This window comes from Sus scrofa, chromosome 2 (assembly GCF_054392235.1).
Source record: "Sus scrofa isolate SSC_HxYL_T2T_F1_AM1 chromosome 2, Sscrofa_HxYL_maternal_Yorkshire_Landrace_v2.0, whole genome shotgun sequence".
NCBI lineage: Eukaryota > Metazoa > Chordata > Mammalia > Artiodactyla > Suidae > Sus > Sus scrofa.
Window position 1 is genome coordinate 69862941 of NC_139384.1, and position 18576 is coordinate 69881516.

Below are 18576 nucleotides of genomic sequence, written 5' to 3' on the forward strand. Positions count from 1 at the left end.
CAAAAGACCTGCGACCCGCTTACACTCAAGCCCTACCCCAACCCTCCCAGTCCTGCATACCTGGCCCATCACCACCCCCCAGTGTCCTGTCTCTGTTCTCTTCCCACCTGTCCTCCCATTATCCAGGGCCAGCACGAGCCTCCCACCTGCCCAATCTTGTTCACCAGTCGACCCAATCATTCCCCTCACCGAGTCTAGAGCCACTTGGTCCACGGGAGCCCAGTCAGTCCTAGCCGCCCCTCCAAGCCTTCCTAGGCTGCTCAGGAGCACCCCGGCCCTGGCATGCCACCCTCCACTCCTGATGCTGCGGGGGGCTGAGTGTGGCCTGCTGTGCATAGGACCCTCGCATGTGCCCATCTGCTCTTTCTCCTTGGGTTCTCCCCTCCCCTCCGTCTCTATCCAGCCAACGACTCCTCCCTACAAACCTGATGACAATCACTACTTCCTCCAGCCTGCCTCAAGTAGCATGATGATATCAGCCCCACACTGTGCTCTCTCCTGGATACTGGTCCACCAGGCACAGGGGTGGACACCTGTAAAGAAGTGTGTGTGGACCTGCCCCCGTAGGCAGGGAATTCTCAAGGTCAGGACTGGGTCTGCCACTCTCAATGACCAGCGCAGGGTGTAGCTGAGGGGTTCCTCAGTCACCCACAGAATGAGTGACTGGCAGAAACAGGGGTGAGGCCTCTGAGTCTGTCCCCCAGCAACGGACTAGGTTTTTGGGACAGGTAGCTCAGGCTTCCTTCCATGAGAAGCCGTGCTCCCTTAGTAACTGTGAATTCTGCAGCAGCCAGCGATCTCCTTTCCTCCTTGCTGGTGGGAAAGATGGAGCCTGAGTGGGTATGAGCGGGGTGGGAGTGGGGTGCACTGGGGGCTGCAGCTCAGCCCTGCTCCTGGCTCTTTAGCATGACCCTTGCCCTATTGCTTCCTGGTCCCTGTGTCATTTATGCCACCAATACCCATCAGAGTCTTTTTAAGTTCCTTTTTGGAGCAAGTCCTGGTGCATGTCACACCGACTGTCCTCTGCTAACTAACCACATGACAGAATGAAGGTTTCGTTTCCCTAAACACAGAGGAGCCACAAGGGCAGAGCTCACAGGGCCACTGTCCTTACCCCTCAGACCCTGGGTAGGGCCCTGCAAGACTCAGGGGTGATGGCAGCAGCTCATGAGAGCCACAGCCTCATTTTCATGCTGCACCACACTCTGTTGGGGGAATCTCAGACCTTGAGGACCCCAAGGACTCATGTGAGGTCAAGTCAATGGGACAGAGACTGGACTCGAGTTAGTGGGGCAGAGACTGGAGCTGAGAGGTGGGTGCTATAGGAGGGAGGGAGGCTGGAAGGAAGGGGGTCTTGGGCCTGCTACCCTGGGTGGTCTGCCCAGCCACATGGAGGAGCATGAGCACAAGCTCTGGGCAGGAGGGCCTCCCTTGCTGTGCTGCTGGAGAGTCTGGAGACCTTGGTCAGCAGCCTGGCTCCTCTGCCTTCCATTTCTAAAGTATGAGAGGAGACATGATCCCTCTCTGTGCAGGGTGATGTAAGGAAGAGAGTGGAATAGGTGACCCTGGCCAGGGCGGCGCACTCAGTCAGTGATGCTGCCCAGTGTGTGGCCTTAGCTCTGCCCCGGAAGCAGCAGCCCCTCCTTCCTTGCCAGGCTTCCCACCTCAGGCTCTCACAAGTAACTCACTCCCTGCTCAATTTTTTCAAAGCCTGATCCTCCAGCCTGGGAGCCTGGCCTGCCTCACTTTCCCCATTGCTAAAATCAGGACAATAATGGCAGCAAAGCCAGCAAGTAAAGCTTAGAAGAGATGTTCCCTCTGAGGGTTCTTACAATGCATGGGGTGTAGTCAGTGGTAGAAAAGGAAAGCTGCCAGCATCAATCACCTAAAGGAAGGTCCATCAAAGCCCGTGCTGGGGGCTGGGGGGAAAGACCTCTGCTTCAATCCCCCTCCCTGGCCCAAGGCTGCGGGGAGCTACAGAAACAGCCACCCTCACCCCTCCCCAGCCCTGCGAGGGCCTCACCTCATCGTAGACGCTCTCAATCTCGTTGAGCAGGCTCTTGGAACGAAGGGCCTTGGTGTCGTTCTGCTTGAAGTTCACAGCCTGGTGGTCCAGGGACTTGAGGTATGCCTTCTCATACTGCTCTCGCCAGATCTTGTTGAAGCCCTGTTGGGCCTCCCGCCACTCCTCCTCCTTGGCTTTCAGCCTGGGGGGCCAGAGGGGCTCAGTACAGGGGCTGCCAGGGGGGTCGGGGGGCCTGCCCAAGTCATTCCTGGGCAGGGCCAGCCTGTCTTCCACCCATAGCCCCACCACGTGTGTTCCAAACTATGGACGGCCAGCTCTGGGCCTGTGCCGGATAGAGGGAGGGAGTAATGGCCCCGTAGAACCCACACAGCCAGTTTTAGTTTCTCAAACACTGCTGTCCTGGAACCTCCTTCCTGTCCTGGCCCCCAGCACTGACTGCACTCCCTGCAGCTGTGGGCTCCACTGCTAGGCTTCCCTGCCTGACTTTGAACCCATGATAGAAGGGACTGTTCCGCTCTGCAGCCGGAGGGCTGAACACAGCACTTGGCCAAGTGCAGCCACTTAACCAGTACCTGTTCACCAGAACAGGAAGGGCCTCAAAACATACGATTAAATAAAAGACGAGCTGTGATATGGGATGGCATCATTTGTACCTTAAAATAGTTACTTTCCACGTTTAGATATGATTATGTCCATGATAGAAAGTTCTACAAGGACATGAACTGTTCATGCTTGCGCTTTCCTCCTGGGAATGGAACAGGAAGATGAAGGAAGACCAGGAAGCACAGTAAGCCAGGCTGAGCCCCCAGGGACCCCCTCACAATTGCACCCGTGACAAATAACACTAATGAGCTCCTGGGGGGCTCCCTATGCCAGGGTGGGGCAATCAGAAGCATGAGGACACCTTTTTAGGACTACAGGGACGGCAGTGACAGGGTTTTTCTTGAGGCTCTCGATGATCTCTGGAGCCTTGTCACCATAAATGCGGTGGATAGCGCGGCGCTGGATCACTTCTGACGTGCCCCCAAGACAGTCGTCCAGACGGAACTTCTCCTGGTCTTCTGGCGCCATCCGGGAGAGCTTCTTCTGCACGCTTTCCAACACCCGGATGGTAGCCAGGTTGGTCTCCAGGACAACATCTAACTATGGAAAGGAAGGCAGAAAGGGGTCAGCTGTTGAGGGACCAGCAGGGCCCCGGGGATGGGCCTGGGCTGGCAAAAGGGATGTGCAGAAAGAGCTGAGGAGGGGAAGACAGACGTTGGGATGCAGGGACCCTGACACAGGCTGGGGAACTGGAGCAAGCATGGCTGGCTACGGGAGTAGGTCAGACCCTGGTGATGGCATCAGCTGATGGAGGCTATGCAGGACTTGGTGTTCATGGACTGAGACCATGGGCTGCGTATCACTGGTGGACCCATCTGAGGATGGGAATGGTTCCTGGGCTGACCCTCTTCACAGACATCAAAAGCACATTACCCTCAGCAACGAAGAGGAAGTGACATATAGTATATACATCCCTGGGTGCAACTGCCCAGAATATGTGCTGCAGGAACCAATTCCCAAAAAATTAACACACCACATGACTGATTCCATTTAGGACACAGTGAACAAGGGGGAGGACAGGTTGGTGAATGCTGGGAATTGGGGAGGGATCCTGGCAGTGGGGGAACTGTTTAGTATCTTGGCTGGGGTGGTAGAAACATGGCTCCACAGGTGAGAGAACTGCACAGAGCTAAACACACATGCACACACTTAGGCACAATACCTCCCACCCCCACGAATACAAGTCCAACTGGGAACATGGGAATAAGGTCATGGGCTGGGTCAACGTGAATAACCTGGCTGTGACACTGTGCCAGATACCAACCACTGGGGGAAGGGTCCCTGGATCACTCTGTGTTATTTTTTTATGCTGCACGCAAATCTACAATTTCAGTAAAAATTATTAAAAAAATTAACTTAAGTGAAACTAATTCCAATTAATGAAATATACCTCCCCCCCAAAAGAAAAAGCACCCAGAGAAAGGATGGTTTCAGGAGCTGCCCCCTGCTGGAGAGCCTTGGAATCCCTGATACTATCAAAGAAACCAGAGGGGTTAAGAACAATCAGGATACAGCCCAGGGTGCAGAGAAGATGAACACAGAAGGACACGGGAAATTGAGGGCAGGGCCATAGAGAAGGGGGGCCTACTGGGAGGGCCCCGAAGTGCTCGCACACGCACCTCGAAACGCTCGTCCTCACAGCGGTGTAGCTGCTCCTCATAGGGTGTCTTCTTGGAGCTGACGAAGGTGGAGTCCTCTGACCAGGAGGGGAAGGACACCCAGGTATCGTTCAGCACCTGCGCCAAGAGGAAACGCCGTGACCAGAGTGCTTTACTGCATTGTCCAGTGTAGAAGATACAAGGATAAGTAACAATCCTGATTTTACAGGAAATTACCTTGTTATACAAACAGTACACCTAATTTTAAAGTGAGAAAATGTGACTTTGGGCAAGTAAACCAAATCATACTATTTTGCGGTTGGCACACTTTCTCTGAAAAGGGTCAGATAACAAATATTTTTAGGTTTTGCAGGTCATTTGGCCTGTCAGATCTACAGATATCTCATTGTACTCTGCTTCACTGATATTGCTTTTATGTATTTACGTGTTTGTTTATTTATTTATAAGCAACGTGAAGGTTTACATCAACTGTGAATAGAGCAAGTCCACCGGTGTCATTTTTCCAATAGCATTTGCTTCCTTTGTGACACTCTTACAATATTTCAAACTTTTTCATTATTATTATATTTGTTACAGGGATCTGTGACCATCTGAAGGCTCAGATGATTGTAATGATATTTTAGTGAAGGATTTAAATTAAGGTATATATGTTTTTCTAGACATAATGCTATTTAATAATATAAACAGAATTTTTTTTGGCCACACCAATGGCATGTGGAAGTTCCCAGGCCAGGGATCAAACCTATGCCCAAGCTGCTGCAATGACAACACCGGATCCTTAACCCATTGAGCCACAAGGGAACTCTGAAATATAACTTTTATATGCATTGGGACACCAAAACATTTGTGTGACTGGCTTTACTGCACTATCTGCTTTTTTGCAGTGATCTGGAACCAAACCCATGATACCTCCCAGGTATGCCTACACTCAACTCAGCTTTTGTCCTGGTAAAGTGGCCACAGGCAGTATATAATGAATGGGTATGTCTGTGTGCCAATAAATTTTATTTGCAAACGCAGGCAGTGGGATGGATCTGGCTTGCAGACCCAAGTCTGCTGACTCTTGGATTACATATCCTGGATCTAAGAGGCGCTCCTGAATTCTGGAAATGCAGTAAGCCTGCCTACTAACTTTGAAAAAGTACTCAATGGTCAAGCTAAACAGAGACATGCTGCGGGCAGTGAACCCGGACAGACTGGGCTCTTGGCAGGAATAAACTTCAGTCTAAATGATGGAGGAATAAGCCAAACCCTGTGTCGGTGCCATGTGCTCAGTGGCTTGCCAAAACCACCAGCACAGTAAGAAACCATCATCTCTGCCCAGGCATTTTGTTTTGCCACATGCCAGCACCATCCATTATTCACTGTCTGCGGGAATCAACACTCAGTCTTCCACCCAGAACACAGGCGGCAGGTGTTTCCGTGGAGCAGGGGAAGGGCATGCACCACGTAAGCTGACATAAGCCTCCATGCGTGCTACCTCCTTGCAGATGGCTGTCCTCCCGCTGCACTTGGGCTGCTGGTAGGTTTTGGGGAGTGCCCGGTAGCTGGATCCAATGCGCTTGCAAGAGGCATAGTCGATTTCCCGGCTTATTCCGTCCCCAGATCTGTCACTCATGGGTGGGGCAAAGGACAGCTCTTTCACCCCCAGGAAGGATTTGAACTGTGCAAAGAGTTCTGGAAATTTCCTTCAGAAATAAAGACAAACGGGGGGGAGGGAGAGATAAATTAAAAGTTTGGGATTAGCAGGTACAAACTAGTATATATACAATAGATAAACAACAAGGTCCTACTATATAACACAGAGAACTGTATTCAGTATCTTGTAATAACCTATAACGGAAAAGAATCTGGAGAAGACCATATACATATAACTGAATCACTCTGCTGTACATCAGAAACTAATACAACATTGTAAATCAAATTTACATCAATTTTAAGAAAAGAAAGACATGGAGTTCCCTTCACAGCTCAGTGGTTAACAAACCCAACTAGGATCCATGAGGATGCGGGTTCGATCCCTGGCCTCGCTCAGGGGATTAAGGATCTGACGTTGCTGTGAGCTGTGGTATAGGTCACAGATGTGGCTGGGATCCCACATTTCTGCGGCTGTGGTGTAGGCTGGCAGCTGCAGCTCTGATTCGACCCCTAGCCTGGGAACCTCCATATGCCATGGGTACAATCCCAAAAAGCAAAAAAAAAAAAAAAAAAACCAAAAAAACAAAACAAAAAAACCAAGAGGTAAGTCAGCATCCTGAGGGCCTTTTGGAAATGATCTAGATTTTAGAATGGCTTTGTGTTGATGTGGACAGGTAAAGATGGTCAGACTCTACATCGGGGGGGGGGGGGCGGGGTAAGAGGCAGAATGAGCATTAGACACAAGTAAAGTAGCCACTCAAGTGAATCTACCCCCCACTCCTCTGTCACTCCTCAGGCCCCCACTCACAGGAGGTCCTTGAAACACACCAGATGACACCGACTGGCAAAAGCTGGGGGTCAATGACGTTCTACGACTGGGAGAAGCCAAGTACTTGGCCAGGTATCAGCAAACTATGGTCAACCTGCCTACACCTGTCTGTAAATAGTTTAACTGGTGCATGGTCATGTCCACTCACTTAGTATTGCCTGTGACTGCTTGTGCATGACAATGCGAGAAGTTTGGGAACAGTGACCCTTGGCCCTTGACAGGTGAAGTATGCCACCCCTGCTCCATAGCCTTTCTCCCTCAGGAGGGGAAGCCCCCCCCCCCCCCGGAAAACCCTCCATGGAGAGATTCTCAGGAGTCTTAATGTCACTGTCATGCAGGCCGAAAGGAAGATTTTAATGCAACTGATCCCCAATATCACCTGGATTAATGTTTAAGTAACTATCAAATCCTCCAAAAAGGTGCAGACATTTTGACAGCGGGTGTGGCAGTCCTGCCATGACCAAGCCAGGCAGTCTCCCCTAATTAACTACATGCCCTGCTGCAGTCAGCCTGTAGGGACCCCAAGCAAACTCAGCTCACGAGGAAAACCCACAAGCCACCAAAAATGCAGGGGAGGAAGATATCAACAACATCAGTGTAGAGGATGTCTGAGGTCACAGTGGGATCTGCAGCCCTGCTCCAGCCCCAACTCCAGCCTTGTGGTCACCAGGTGGCAGGTCTCTGAGGCCGCAGAGAGAGGAAACTAGGAGGAATCTCCTAGATGCAAAGAGAGGCCTTGTGGGGGTGGAGGAGGGAAGAAAACGCTAATCCAGTGGAGGGTCAGGTCAAGATGAGCAAGCAGAAGCTGCTTCCTTTCTCTGCATCACTGCATACCCCCATGGCCCTCTCCCCAGCTTGAGTTTCTAACTGCTGCAAGGACATCAAAACAGAAGAGCTGATCCTGATCGAGCTCAACACTGGATTCTGAGCTGTGCAGACGCATTTGGATATGAGCCCCCCACCCCCCAAATTCTTTTTAGCTGAGACACTTCGATGCCTGTCTTGCTCTGGGCAGTTTTTCAGAGGGTTAACAAATCTTTTTTTTTTTTTTTGTCTGTTTAGGGCTTCACCCTCTGCATATGGAGGTTCCTAGGCTAGGGGTCGAATCAGAGCTATAGCTGCCAGGCTCTGCCACAGCCACAGCAATGTGGGATCTGAGCCACGCCTGCAACCTACACCACAGCTCACGGCAATGCAGGATCCTTAACCCCCTTAGCGAGGCCAGGGATTGAAGCTGCTTCGTCATGGATACTAGTCAGATTCATTTCCGCTGAACCATGATGGGAACTGCAGTGTTAACAAATCTTTACCAGCCCTAGAAAGTGAATCAAAGAGAAAAGGGTACCGTGATACGTGTATACTCTCAGGACCACCAAGGAAGCACCTCCTGATGACACTAACTCGACCTTGGAGTATTCCAACTCAAGATCGTGACCTTAGCACAGATGACAGGGAGCCCCTGGAGACATATGTCCATCATTACAGACTCTGCTGAGAAAACCATGGTACATACAAGTAAGGGAATACTGTGCAGTTGCTGAAAACGACCTGGTGGGGCTAAGAAATGCTGAGTTTTAAAAAAAGAGAGAGAGAAAGAGAGAGGAGACTGCAGCCCAGCCTGACAGTGTGATGACATTTATATGAAACTCAAGGTCCAGAGAGCAGAGCACGAGTGAAGGTGGGCTTCCAGGCTGGACCCTCCCCCAGCCCCACCCCCACCCTGAACTCGCCCTTCACCAAGAGAAGCTTTCTCATGAGAGCCAATCCTGGGGAAAGTGAGAGGCAGCCACACTGGTCCTCAGTTTCCTCAGCTATAAAATGTACCGAGACACACTGAATGTGTTTAAGCCCATGAGAATATATGATACCAGAAAAAACTGGTTCCCTTTTCAGCTCCTAATTGGTCCTGATGAGATAGGAAAGCAACTCATTACCCTGACACTGTGATAAAGGGAGAAATCAAGCATTACCTTGGGCCCCCAAAAGGTGATAAATACTGTTGAGATGCTCTCTTCTGCAACCCCCGCTGAATGGATTAACAAATGAATAAACCACAGAAAGAACTGCTGCCTCCTGATGGACAGAAGGATGTGGGCAACCACGAAGATGCCGCTGGCAGAAAGCACCCACACTGTGGGGGCACCAACAGAGAAACTGTAGGGAATGAACTCAGAGCAGGGAACCTTGGGATGAAGAAGGACCTATAAGACATATTGAAAACAAAACCCAGACACCAGGTGAGATTGGGCTATGTGTCTGGAGATGTCTGCCTGTTGCATAATTAGCACAGGGAGCTAGGTGATCACTCCGAAGCCCAAGGAGGGAGCTTTACTGCGGTGTGTGACCTGGTGCTAGGCACAGGGGGGTTTGCCTGACAATGATTTGCCAAACCATTCTTCTCTTAATGTGGTTTCCTGAATCTGTATTTTACCTTAACAACAACAACAAAAAAAGTTGTAAAAAGCTTTTTTTTTATCTTTTTGCCTTTTCTAGGGCTGCACTCACGGCATATGGATGTTCCCAGGCTAGGGGTCTAATTGGAGCTGTAGCCGCTGGCCTACGCCACAGCCACAGCAACTCGGGGATCTGAGCCATGTCTGCGACCTATACCAAAGCCCAAGGCAACGCCGGACCTTTAACCCACTGATCGAGGCCAGGGACCGAACCCTCAACCTCATGGTTCCTAGTCAGATTCGTTAACCACCGAGCCACAATGGGAACTCCGTAAAAAGCTTTTTTTAATTAATAGAAAGGGGCTCAGATAGCACCTCCCACTGGGTTTGTCTTGAGGGGCTAAACAGGATGTTATGCACAGTTGTGTATAATTCAAGCAAACATGTCTGAGGGGCAGTTGTAAGGATCTTACATGCATAGCCCACTTGGTACTTTCTGAAATCCTGCGTAGGTATGTTTATGATCCCCATTTGACAGCACGGAAACCGAGGCTCAGACTGGCTATGAAGCTCACTGGGTATGACAGGGCAGATGAGCAGGAAGCACACTGGGAGCAGGCAGACTCCTTTTTCCAAAACACAGGTGCAGGAACTGCACATGCGCAGTCACTTCCGAGAACAGCTCCATCCCCCAGAGGCAGCCAGGCCCTGGGGGCGGGGGGGAGGCCCACCCAGGGTGGGAGGATGTGCTGCAAGCAGGTTGCTGACCTGCTAATAGGGTTTCTCTCTGGGCAGCCTGGATGCTGAGGAGTCCTTTCATTCTTCCTGGCATTTTTGATTGTTAGAATTTTAAAAAGCAAAATGAATCTCTAGGAAATTATGCTGGATGAAAAGCTGGTGCCGAAAGGCTGTGATTCCACTTACATACTACTTTTGCTATGTAAGTTTTAGGGATAGAGCACAGGTTAGGGGTTGCCATGGGTTTGGGGCGCAGGAGGGATGTGGGTGTGGGTATCAAAGGCCAACACAAGGATTCTCGTGGTTCTGAAGCAGCTCAGTTATCTTGCCTGTGATGGCAGACACATGAACCTTCACTGGTGACAGAGCTGTACAAACACACACGTACAAGTAAAATGGGTGTGTTGTGTGAATGTCACGGTCCCGGCTGTGACCCTGACTACAGGTTTAACCATGGGGCGAACACTCCCCAGGACCTCTCTGTGTTCTTTCTTACAACTCCAGGTGAATCTATAATATCTCTGTAACAATTTCAAACTTAAGGACAGAATGGAAGAAAACACATATACTGGTTTCCAAAAACAACAGCCAAAAAAGAAGGGTGAATGGAGTTTACAGAAACAAAACCCAAGTGGGGAGCCTGAGGAAGTGTTGCTCACCCTAGAAACGGGCTGACCAGCTGGAGGAGCTCAGAGCCAGACACGAGCTCCTGGTTGAAGAGCGCGATGCAGCGGAGGAAGTTCTCGTAGACCTCCTGGCTCTTCAGCACCCTGCGCACCTGCGGGGAGAGCGCGTCAGGGGGCCCTGCCAGGCGCAAGCCCGGCTCCCGAGCCTGCATCACTAGGTGCACACAGTCACCAACACAGGAGTGCTCTGAAGGAATTGGCCGCAGTCTGCGAGGGACTGCTCTCTATGCAGTGAGTGACCTCCGCTCATCAGCACGGGCCCGGGGCCATCTTGCTGGCTCTGCCCACAGAGTCTGGGCAGGGGCCCCAGGACCATCCCTGCTTTAGAGAAACCACACAGCTCCTGTGTGGCAGAAACGTGCCCCTGGACTTGGAGTGGGCTCTAAACTTTCCCACCTGTTTTGCTACTTCCTGTCCACTGCCCGTCAATGCCCTCCTGCCACCTGCTCCCTAGCTCACCTGCTCAGATCTGAGCTGGGCAAGGCCAGCCTGGATGGGGGCAGGCCCAGAGGTCTTCAGCCCTGTGGCTCACCTTGTCAAAGAAGGAGAACTCCTGCAGAGTCCCGTACTTCCCCACGGTGGCGATGGACAGGTCTTTGGTACCGCGGAGTTTCATTTTCTTCTGTGGAGAGAAATTCCATGTCATGATGCTCTGTGCATCCCGTGGGCGGCCCCCAGGGTCCAGCTTTGTTAGTGTTAATAAAACATCACCCAAACTGAACTCTTCTGATGGGAACCGTCGTTGGGTGCTGGGTAAGGTCTGTCCAAGACCCCTATTAATGAACTTCTTAGGACCACCTCAGCTTCCATTACCTGGTGAAAAGTGAAGGTCACACAACCAGCCTGCCTACGATCTGGGATCAAAATCCTAGCAGTTTTTGATAACTTTTGATAACAGGGCAGGAACATCACAGAGAAAGAAGAGTAAGGGACACATGCCCATAGATAAAATATTAGAAAGCTCTTCCCCTGACTGTTTTGTCCTATGGACTGTGACGGTGATGGGAAGGAGCCGGTGCTGGGAGGATCCTGGAGAAGCTCAGGTTTTAAATCTGTGTGATTTTTGTCTCTAGGCTGGACTTGGACCTGAACTGGGCTACACTCCTGAGGTATGTAGGACACTACAAAACCATCTCCCAAATGCTTGGAGAATGAGGGGGATGTGTCAGAAGGACATGACAGTCAGCCCAGAGGGGCCTCACTGGCCAGATATGAGATAGTTTAGGCATCAAGATAAACAATGATAGTCATGAAGTAAAACCCCAGCGTCTATCATGACATATATAAGTAAATAAATGGAGATGAAGAAAAATCTCTTCCTTACAGTACAAAGCCAACTACTAGATGCACAAGGAATGATGGAATTAGAAAAAAATCACCATTACAGGTGATGAGCACAATAGGACCTCAGCACCTCTCACGCTTTAGTGGAGCATGTTGTGCAGTGACCAACCTGCACAACTGTACATGGGGGCCATGCTGATGAAAAAGTAGTGATGGTGAAAAGGAGCAGACTGAGCAGTACATCCCTTTCTGCAGGAGGAGGTAATGTTCCTTTTCACACAATCTCATGGGCCAGGGGGAATAGGTGAACGGCCCACCTTAGAGATGAGCTGATTTCCCAAGGTTCCACAGCCAGTGAATTTCAAGCCAGACTAGAACCTAGACTCAGCCTCCTGCCCCAAGCCTGCCTTTGCATGTTGCTCCCCAGGTCATCCACAGAGAAGCTGGGCGTCCACACAAGCACACATCTACGTGTGCAGCTGACAGTTACCTTGGCTGGAGCCGACACAGGACGGAGGAGTGAGGGCCGAGAGCGCTTTTTGCTGTGTTCCAGATTCTTCTCATGCTCACTCTTTTGGACACTACTCATTTCACATGGCCCGTTTCCTGTGAACTAAGGACACAAATACAGGAGGTGTTAGCCTGGAGACATGGCTGGACCCATCAGTGCTGGTTCTCAATGTATCTGAGTATACAGAATCACCTTCGGTTCAGCCCACAGCCCCAGTGAGCACTGCTCGCCACGGGCCAGGGGCTCGGTCCAAATACGAGGCGGCCCTGGCTCTCAGGATGCTCACATTTACTGGAGGAAAGACCTGTGTACCCAGATCATCACAGTGCAACACTATGAAGTTGGGAGAAGGCTCATGGAAGGCCTGGATGGGCTCCTGATAGGTGAGGGAAGTTCAGGGGGAGACACTATAGTTGGGCCTCTGTGTGTGGGGCTCACCCAGCAGATCACCAACAGGGTGTCTCGCTGTGTGTTCAAGTGTACCTCAGAAAGGAAAAGCACTTCAGGCAAGAAAACTGGCACCTGCAAAGCCCTGGCAGCAAGACGAAGCAGCTGATGGCCACTAGGTCACTTGGAGGGCCTTGCGGCCAAGTTTGTACTCTTTTCTAAGACTGAGAATATGCATCTTGGGGTCAATGTCATAACTTGGTGGGGGGCTCATCACTGGTCTTCCCAGGCTCTACCCCAGGTACTGACTGACAGGTCAGAGTGTTGGCCTTATTTTTGAAGAATGGTTCTGGAAGGATCTATTAGCATTTGTATCTGTATGAAAGTCACAGCAGGCAGGGGAAAGTGGACAGACTGTAGCTTTTCTGTAGGTTGAGCTTTTCTGGAGGCACACTGCAATCACTCCCCCACCACACTGCCTGTCCTCGTGCCACCATGGGGCCTATATGCAGAGACACTGTGTGAAGGGTGTGCCCAAAGCTTGGGCTCTGTGAACAAGAGCTGTGGTGCATCCAAACAAAAGAGAAACAACCATCAGGTATGAGACAGCTCTGTGTCTCTGTGTCCCTTATGCTGCTGCTAGGGAAAGGCGTACCTGATATGCTGTAATATCAAACAGAAAAAAAAAAAACCCACCACCAACAAAAAACCCTAGAGGCAGAACAAACAGGATGCCATTTTTTTTTTTAAAGGATACATATTTGTTTGCATATTCAGAGGAAATTTATGGAAAGTTACCTAAGACACCTGCAAGTGCTTAACTGTGGAGAATGACTAGGAAACAGACAAGGAAGGAGAGAAGTTCATACTTGATACTCTAATGCTTGATTTTTTTCATGAGCATGTATTATTTTTGTAATTATAATAATACAGATTTGTTGTTTAACTACAGGCAAAACCTGTCCCTTAAGAAGTTAAACTTCTTTGGAGAGTTAGTTATCTGAGGACTCAAAGCTACTCTAAGAACATAAAGTAGAAAAATTCTCAACTGGTATTTGTCACAGACACCAGAAAAGGTGCAAACACCAATTCCCAAAGAAGGGGAACAGGTGACAATATGATGTGCCAAGTAGGACTTGGAGTTGAGGGGGGTAAGGAGCAAACCCACTGCTCACCTGGCCAAGCTCACCCAGCTGGAAGGCAAGCTCAGTATCGCCGATCTCCCCCGCAGCATACAGAAGTTTCTGTGCCAGGGATTGAACCCGAGTCACAGCAGCAACCTGAGCGGGTTAAGACCAACTAGTATCCATGAGGATGTGAGTTCGATCCCTGGCCTCGCTCAGTGGGTTAAGGATCCAGCATTGCTATAGCTGTGGTGTAGGCCAGCAGCTACAGCTCTGACTTGGCCTCTAGCCTTGGAACTTCCATATGCCAAAGGTGTGGCCCTAAAGAGGAAAAATAAATGTCCCAATGTGCAAATGCCTGAGGTAGAAGGCCCCTAAAGACACATTGGGTAGGGGCTGGCATATTCTCCATGCTTGGCTTATGTTTATAAATAAAGTTTTAGTGGCACACATTCATTGACATTCAGCCTGTGCTGCTTTCCTGCTACCATGGCAGAGCTGAATCTTTGCATGGAGGCTGTCTGATCTGCAAAGCCTAGGACACTTACTACCTGGCCCTTTCTAGGAAAACTTTGCTGACTCCTAATCTAGGTCACACAGATGAGTTTAATTAGGAAAATATCAAATTTCATCTTTGGTTTCTTTTTTTTCACAATTTTAATAGAAATCCGAAAGCTAATATAAAGATACTTTATATGATGAATTGTGTACGTGCGTTTTATTTTATTTTACCTTTTGTCTTTTGTCCTTTTTAGGGCCGTACCCACATATGGAGGTTCCCGTGCCAGGGGTCTAATCGGAGCTGTAGCTGCTGGCCTACGCCAGAGCCACAGCAATGCCAGATCCGAGCCATGTCTTCGACCTACACCACAGCTCATGGCAACGCCGGATCCTTAACCCACTGAGTGAGGCCGGGGATTGAACTTGCAACCTCATGGTTCCTAGTCGGATTCATTTCCACTGAGCCACGACAGGAACTCCTGTGCATTTTAATAATTTTTAAAAGTTGATTCAATATTTTAAAATGTGTAAGAGCTCTAATCATCTAAAGTACATTAAAAAACATTGCTGAACTGATAGCAAATGCCATTTAAAGTAACTGTGTGGGAGTTTCCTGGTGGCGTAGCAGGTCAAGGATCCAGCATTGTCACTGCAGTGGCTTGGGTCGCTGCTGTTGTGCAGGTTATTTCCCAGGCCTGGGAACTTCCGCTTGTTGCAGATGCAGCCAAAAATGAAGAAAAAAGAAAGAGAAAAAGAAACTGTGGGCAGGTGCCTCTGTGAGGGAAATGCTCCTATTTCCCAGGCAGGCTTTCTGCGTCCAACTGGTAAATGCTATGTTGTGTCCACCAGGAGGCACTGTAACCACAGCCCTCAGAGGATGGGAGACTGCTCACCTCCAAACCTGACTCACCAGGATAACACATGAACTAATGCAAGCAGTGGAGACTGACATGTTTTTATCAGTTACCAAGTGTCTGCTGTGCACTGTCCCCATAACTCTAGTAAATTAGGTGCCCCATCCACCTCCAAAGTGGTTCCCATGTCTGTGGAGGTTCATGGCTCAGCAAAGGCAGGGCCCTGCTTGCAGCCCTGGACTCACCAGGGCCAGACACTTAGCTAAGGAAGCTTCCAAACAGCTTAGGGGGACAGGTCCTCATCACTGCCTCCTAGATGAGAGAGCTGAGGTTTGGGGAAGCAACCTGCCAGGCTCTTGCAGCAAGGAGGGGACAAAGTGAGATGTGAACCAGGTGTGCAATCACAAGCCCCAGCTCCAGGTGCTGCACCCACCACCTCCTGTCAACGCTGGGGCCACTGTCTCAAGTGGGCAGGGTGTGTCCTCCAGGGAAGTGAAAACTGTCTGGGGACTCAGCCAGGCCTTTTCTCCCTGAGGACATGAGGGTGGGCTGCTCCTGGACCACACAATGCTGACAGCGATGACTCTGGGAAGGCCACCTGGGGATGCCACTGTGCACACATCCCTGCATGGATGGGGTTGGGGGAAGAGCTGCCAATGCCAAAGTGAGAACTGAGATTAGGACTCAGATCCATGAGGATGAGAGCTGAAGCCTATCCACAAGGGGGCAACGCAGGGCTTTAAAGCAGGTGACAGCATGCAGCTTGAGCTCCCAGGGACATAGAGGCCCAAAAACCTTGGGCTGTGGCAAGACAAGAAGGGTATGAAGTGAGAGGGAGGTGATGAGACCCTTCTGCTCCTTGGCAATGTGGCTCCTGGAGCCAATGAGGGGTTTTTGATGAGCAGGAGCATATACAGAGAAGGAAAGTGAGAATGATGCTAGGACAGCAAAAGATTTTATTTGGGAATAGGGAGGAAAAAAAACCAAGTAGGGATTCTGAAATTCAGAGAGAGATGCGGGGCAGATAGTGGACTCAGAGAGAAAGCCAGACTCAAGGGTGGGACCCTGAGAGGCCCAGTGTAGGGCTTTGTTCAATTCCCCAAGGGCCTCCAGGAGGCCAGGTGGCAGCCTGGTCCTAGAGATGCAGAAGGAGGCCTTGGGAGGAGGGTATGAAACTGACTAGCCTGGATCCTAAACCTGCTTTCCCAACACAACTGCAGCTGCTCTTTCTTGGAGCACTGAGCATGAGTCGGGCCCCATGAGAAGCATTTAAAGGACAGTAGCTCAATGCCCACCTCACCAGAATGGCTGGTCAGTCCTCTGTGAGAGAGAAGGACACAAGGCCCGGGAGGTGACGTAGCTGGCTCAAGCCTGCCTGTAGCGCCAGGTGCCCAAGGGGGCCCAGACTGTGTGTTCTCAGGGCTCTGCCCAGCCCCTAGGATGCTCAAGGCTCTAGGAGGGCAGGGAGGGCTGGTTAACACTCTGGACTAGATGTCAGTCCCATGGACAGGCTCAGAGTTTCTCTGATTCTGAGTTAGGTGTTTCTATTTTTTTTTTTCCCCCTGCTTTTGTCTTTTTAGGGCCGCACCCATGGCATATGAAGATTCCCAGCCTAGGGGTTGAATTGGAGCTGTAGTTGCCGGCCGATGTCACAGCTACAGCAACACCAGATCCAAGCTGTGTCTGAGACCTACACCACAGCTCACAGCAATGCAGGATCCTTAAGCCACTGAGCGAGGCCAGGGACCGAACCTGCATCCTCATGGATACTGGTTGGGTTTGTTACTGCTGAGCCACTACAGGAACCTCCTGAGTCAGGTGTTTCTGAGTGGAATCCCCACTTAGGGATGGTGTGGTGTCCTGGAGACTATAACCCACACACCGGAAGTCTGCCTGATTGACCCAGAGTCTTGAATGGCATCCAAACTTAGACTCCTGTCACCTCCCGAGCCCCTTCCATCAAGACCTGTTGCCCTCCCAAGCCCTGCACCCCCCACTGAATCTTCATACAGAAGCAGGACCCAGGAGAGGTAGTGGTGATGCATGAGGAGGTGGGAGGACCTCTTGCGTGCTCACATCCCAAGCTGTCATCAAGAGCAAGAGGAAGAACAAAAAGAGGAAACACACTGTGCAACAACCTAGGAATAGAAGGGGCTCCCTCAACCCCAGGGTGCTTATGAAAACCCCACAGCTCACATCACACTCTATGGTGGAAACCAGAAAGCTTTTCCTCTAAGATCAGGAATAAGACGAGGAGATGCCTGCTCCCACCACTCTGATTCAACAGAATACTGGAAGTTCTAGCTGAGCAATGAGGCCAAAAAAAGAATTAAAAGGCATCCAAATTGGAAAGGAAGAAAGAAAACTATTTCCGTTAGCAAATCGTAAGGAATCCATAAAACTATTAAAGCTAATAAATGGATTCAGTAAAGTGCAGGATACAAAATCAATACAAGAAAGCAGTGGTGTTTCTATATATGAGCAATGAATAATCCAAAAATGAATTTAAGAAGAAAATCCCATTTACAACAATAAGAAGAATAAAATATTTGGGAATAAATTTAACTGGGTGTGTGTGTGTGTGTGCGTGTGTGTAAGACTTACACATTGAAAACTGTAAAACACTGCCGAAAGAAAAGATTTAAATAAATAGGAAAATGCTGTATTCATGGAATGGAAGACTTAATCTTGTTAGGATTGCAATACTCTCCAAAACAGTTGAAAAATGCAATGTCACTTTCAAAATCACAATGGCCTTTTTTGCTGAAGTGGAAAAGCCAATCTTTAGATTCATACGGAATTGCAAGGGGCCCTGTCTAGCCAAAAGAATCTTGAAAAAGGCACAAAGCTGGGGGACTCCCACTTCTTGATTTCAAACTTACTCCGAAGCTACAGTATTCAGGACAGTGTGGTGCTGGCCAAAAGAGAGACATGGAGATCAATGGATTAGAACTGAGAGTCTAGAAATAAACCTACACTATTACAGTCAATTAATTTTTGACAAGGGTGCCAAGACCATGCAATGGAAAGAGAACAGTTTCTTCAACAAACTGGATTGCCACATAAAAGAGAATGAAGCTGGACCCCATCCCACACCACATACAAACATTAACTCAAAGGGATCACCAACCTAAACATAAAAGCCAGAACTATACAACTATTAGAAGAAAATTTAAAGGTAAATTTCCATGACCTCAGATCTGGCAATGGATTCTTAGATCTGACACTAAAAGCATGAGCAATGAAAGAGAAAAGAAGTAATTGGACTTGACCAAAATTATAAACTTACGTGTATCAAAGGACACTAACAGGAAAGTGAAAAGACAATCTACAGAATAGAAGAAAATATTTGATAAGGGACTAATGTCCAGAATATATAAGGA

General features: G+C 49.6%; 1 protein-coding gene across 19 annotated transcripts in view; it reads right to left on the reverse strand.

Annotated features, from left to right (window-relative positions):
* SIN3B (SIN3 transcription regulator family member B) overlaps positions 1-18576 on the reverse strand; it is a 41406-nt gene that overhangs the window by 8698 nt on the left and 14132 nt on the right. For 9 of the 19 annotated variants that reach the window (XR_014837439.1, XR_014837435.1, XR_014837437.1 and 6 more), the window contains 7 exons: positions 12307-12429; positions 11065-11154; positions 10506-10624; positions 5729-5936; positions 4249-4365; positions 2931-3169; positions 2024-2207 (listed from right to left, as the gene is read on the reverse strand). Coding sequence is in view for 11 of the 19 variants with exons in the window: in XM_003123478.5 (XP_003123526.1) it covers positions 2024-2207; positions 2931-3169; positions 4249-4365; positions 5729-5936; positions 10506-10624; positions 11065-11154; positions 12307-12429 (1080 nt within the window). In the remaining 8 variants the exon portion in view is untranslated. Of the gene's footprint in view, positions 1-2023; positions 2208-2930; positions 3170-4248; positions 4366-5728; positions 6410-7887; positions 10625-11064; positions 11155-12306; positions 12430-18576 lie in introns of all 19 variants that reach the window. The other 10 variants (XR_014837440.1, XR_014837438.1, XM_085012460.1 and 7 more) reach the window with 7 other exon arrangements.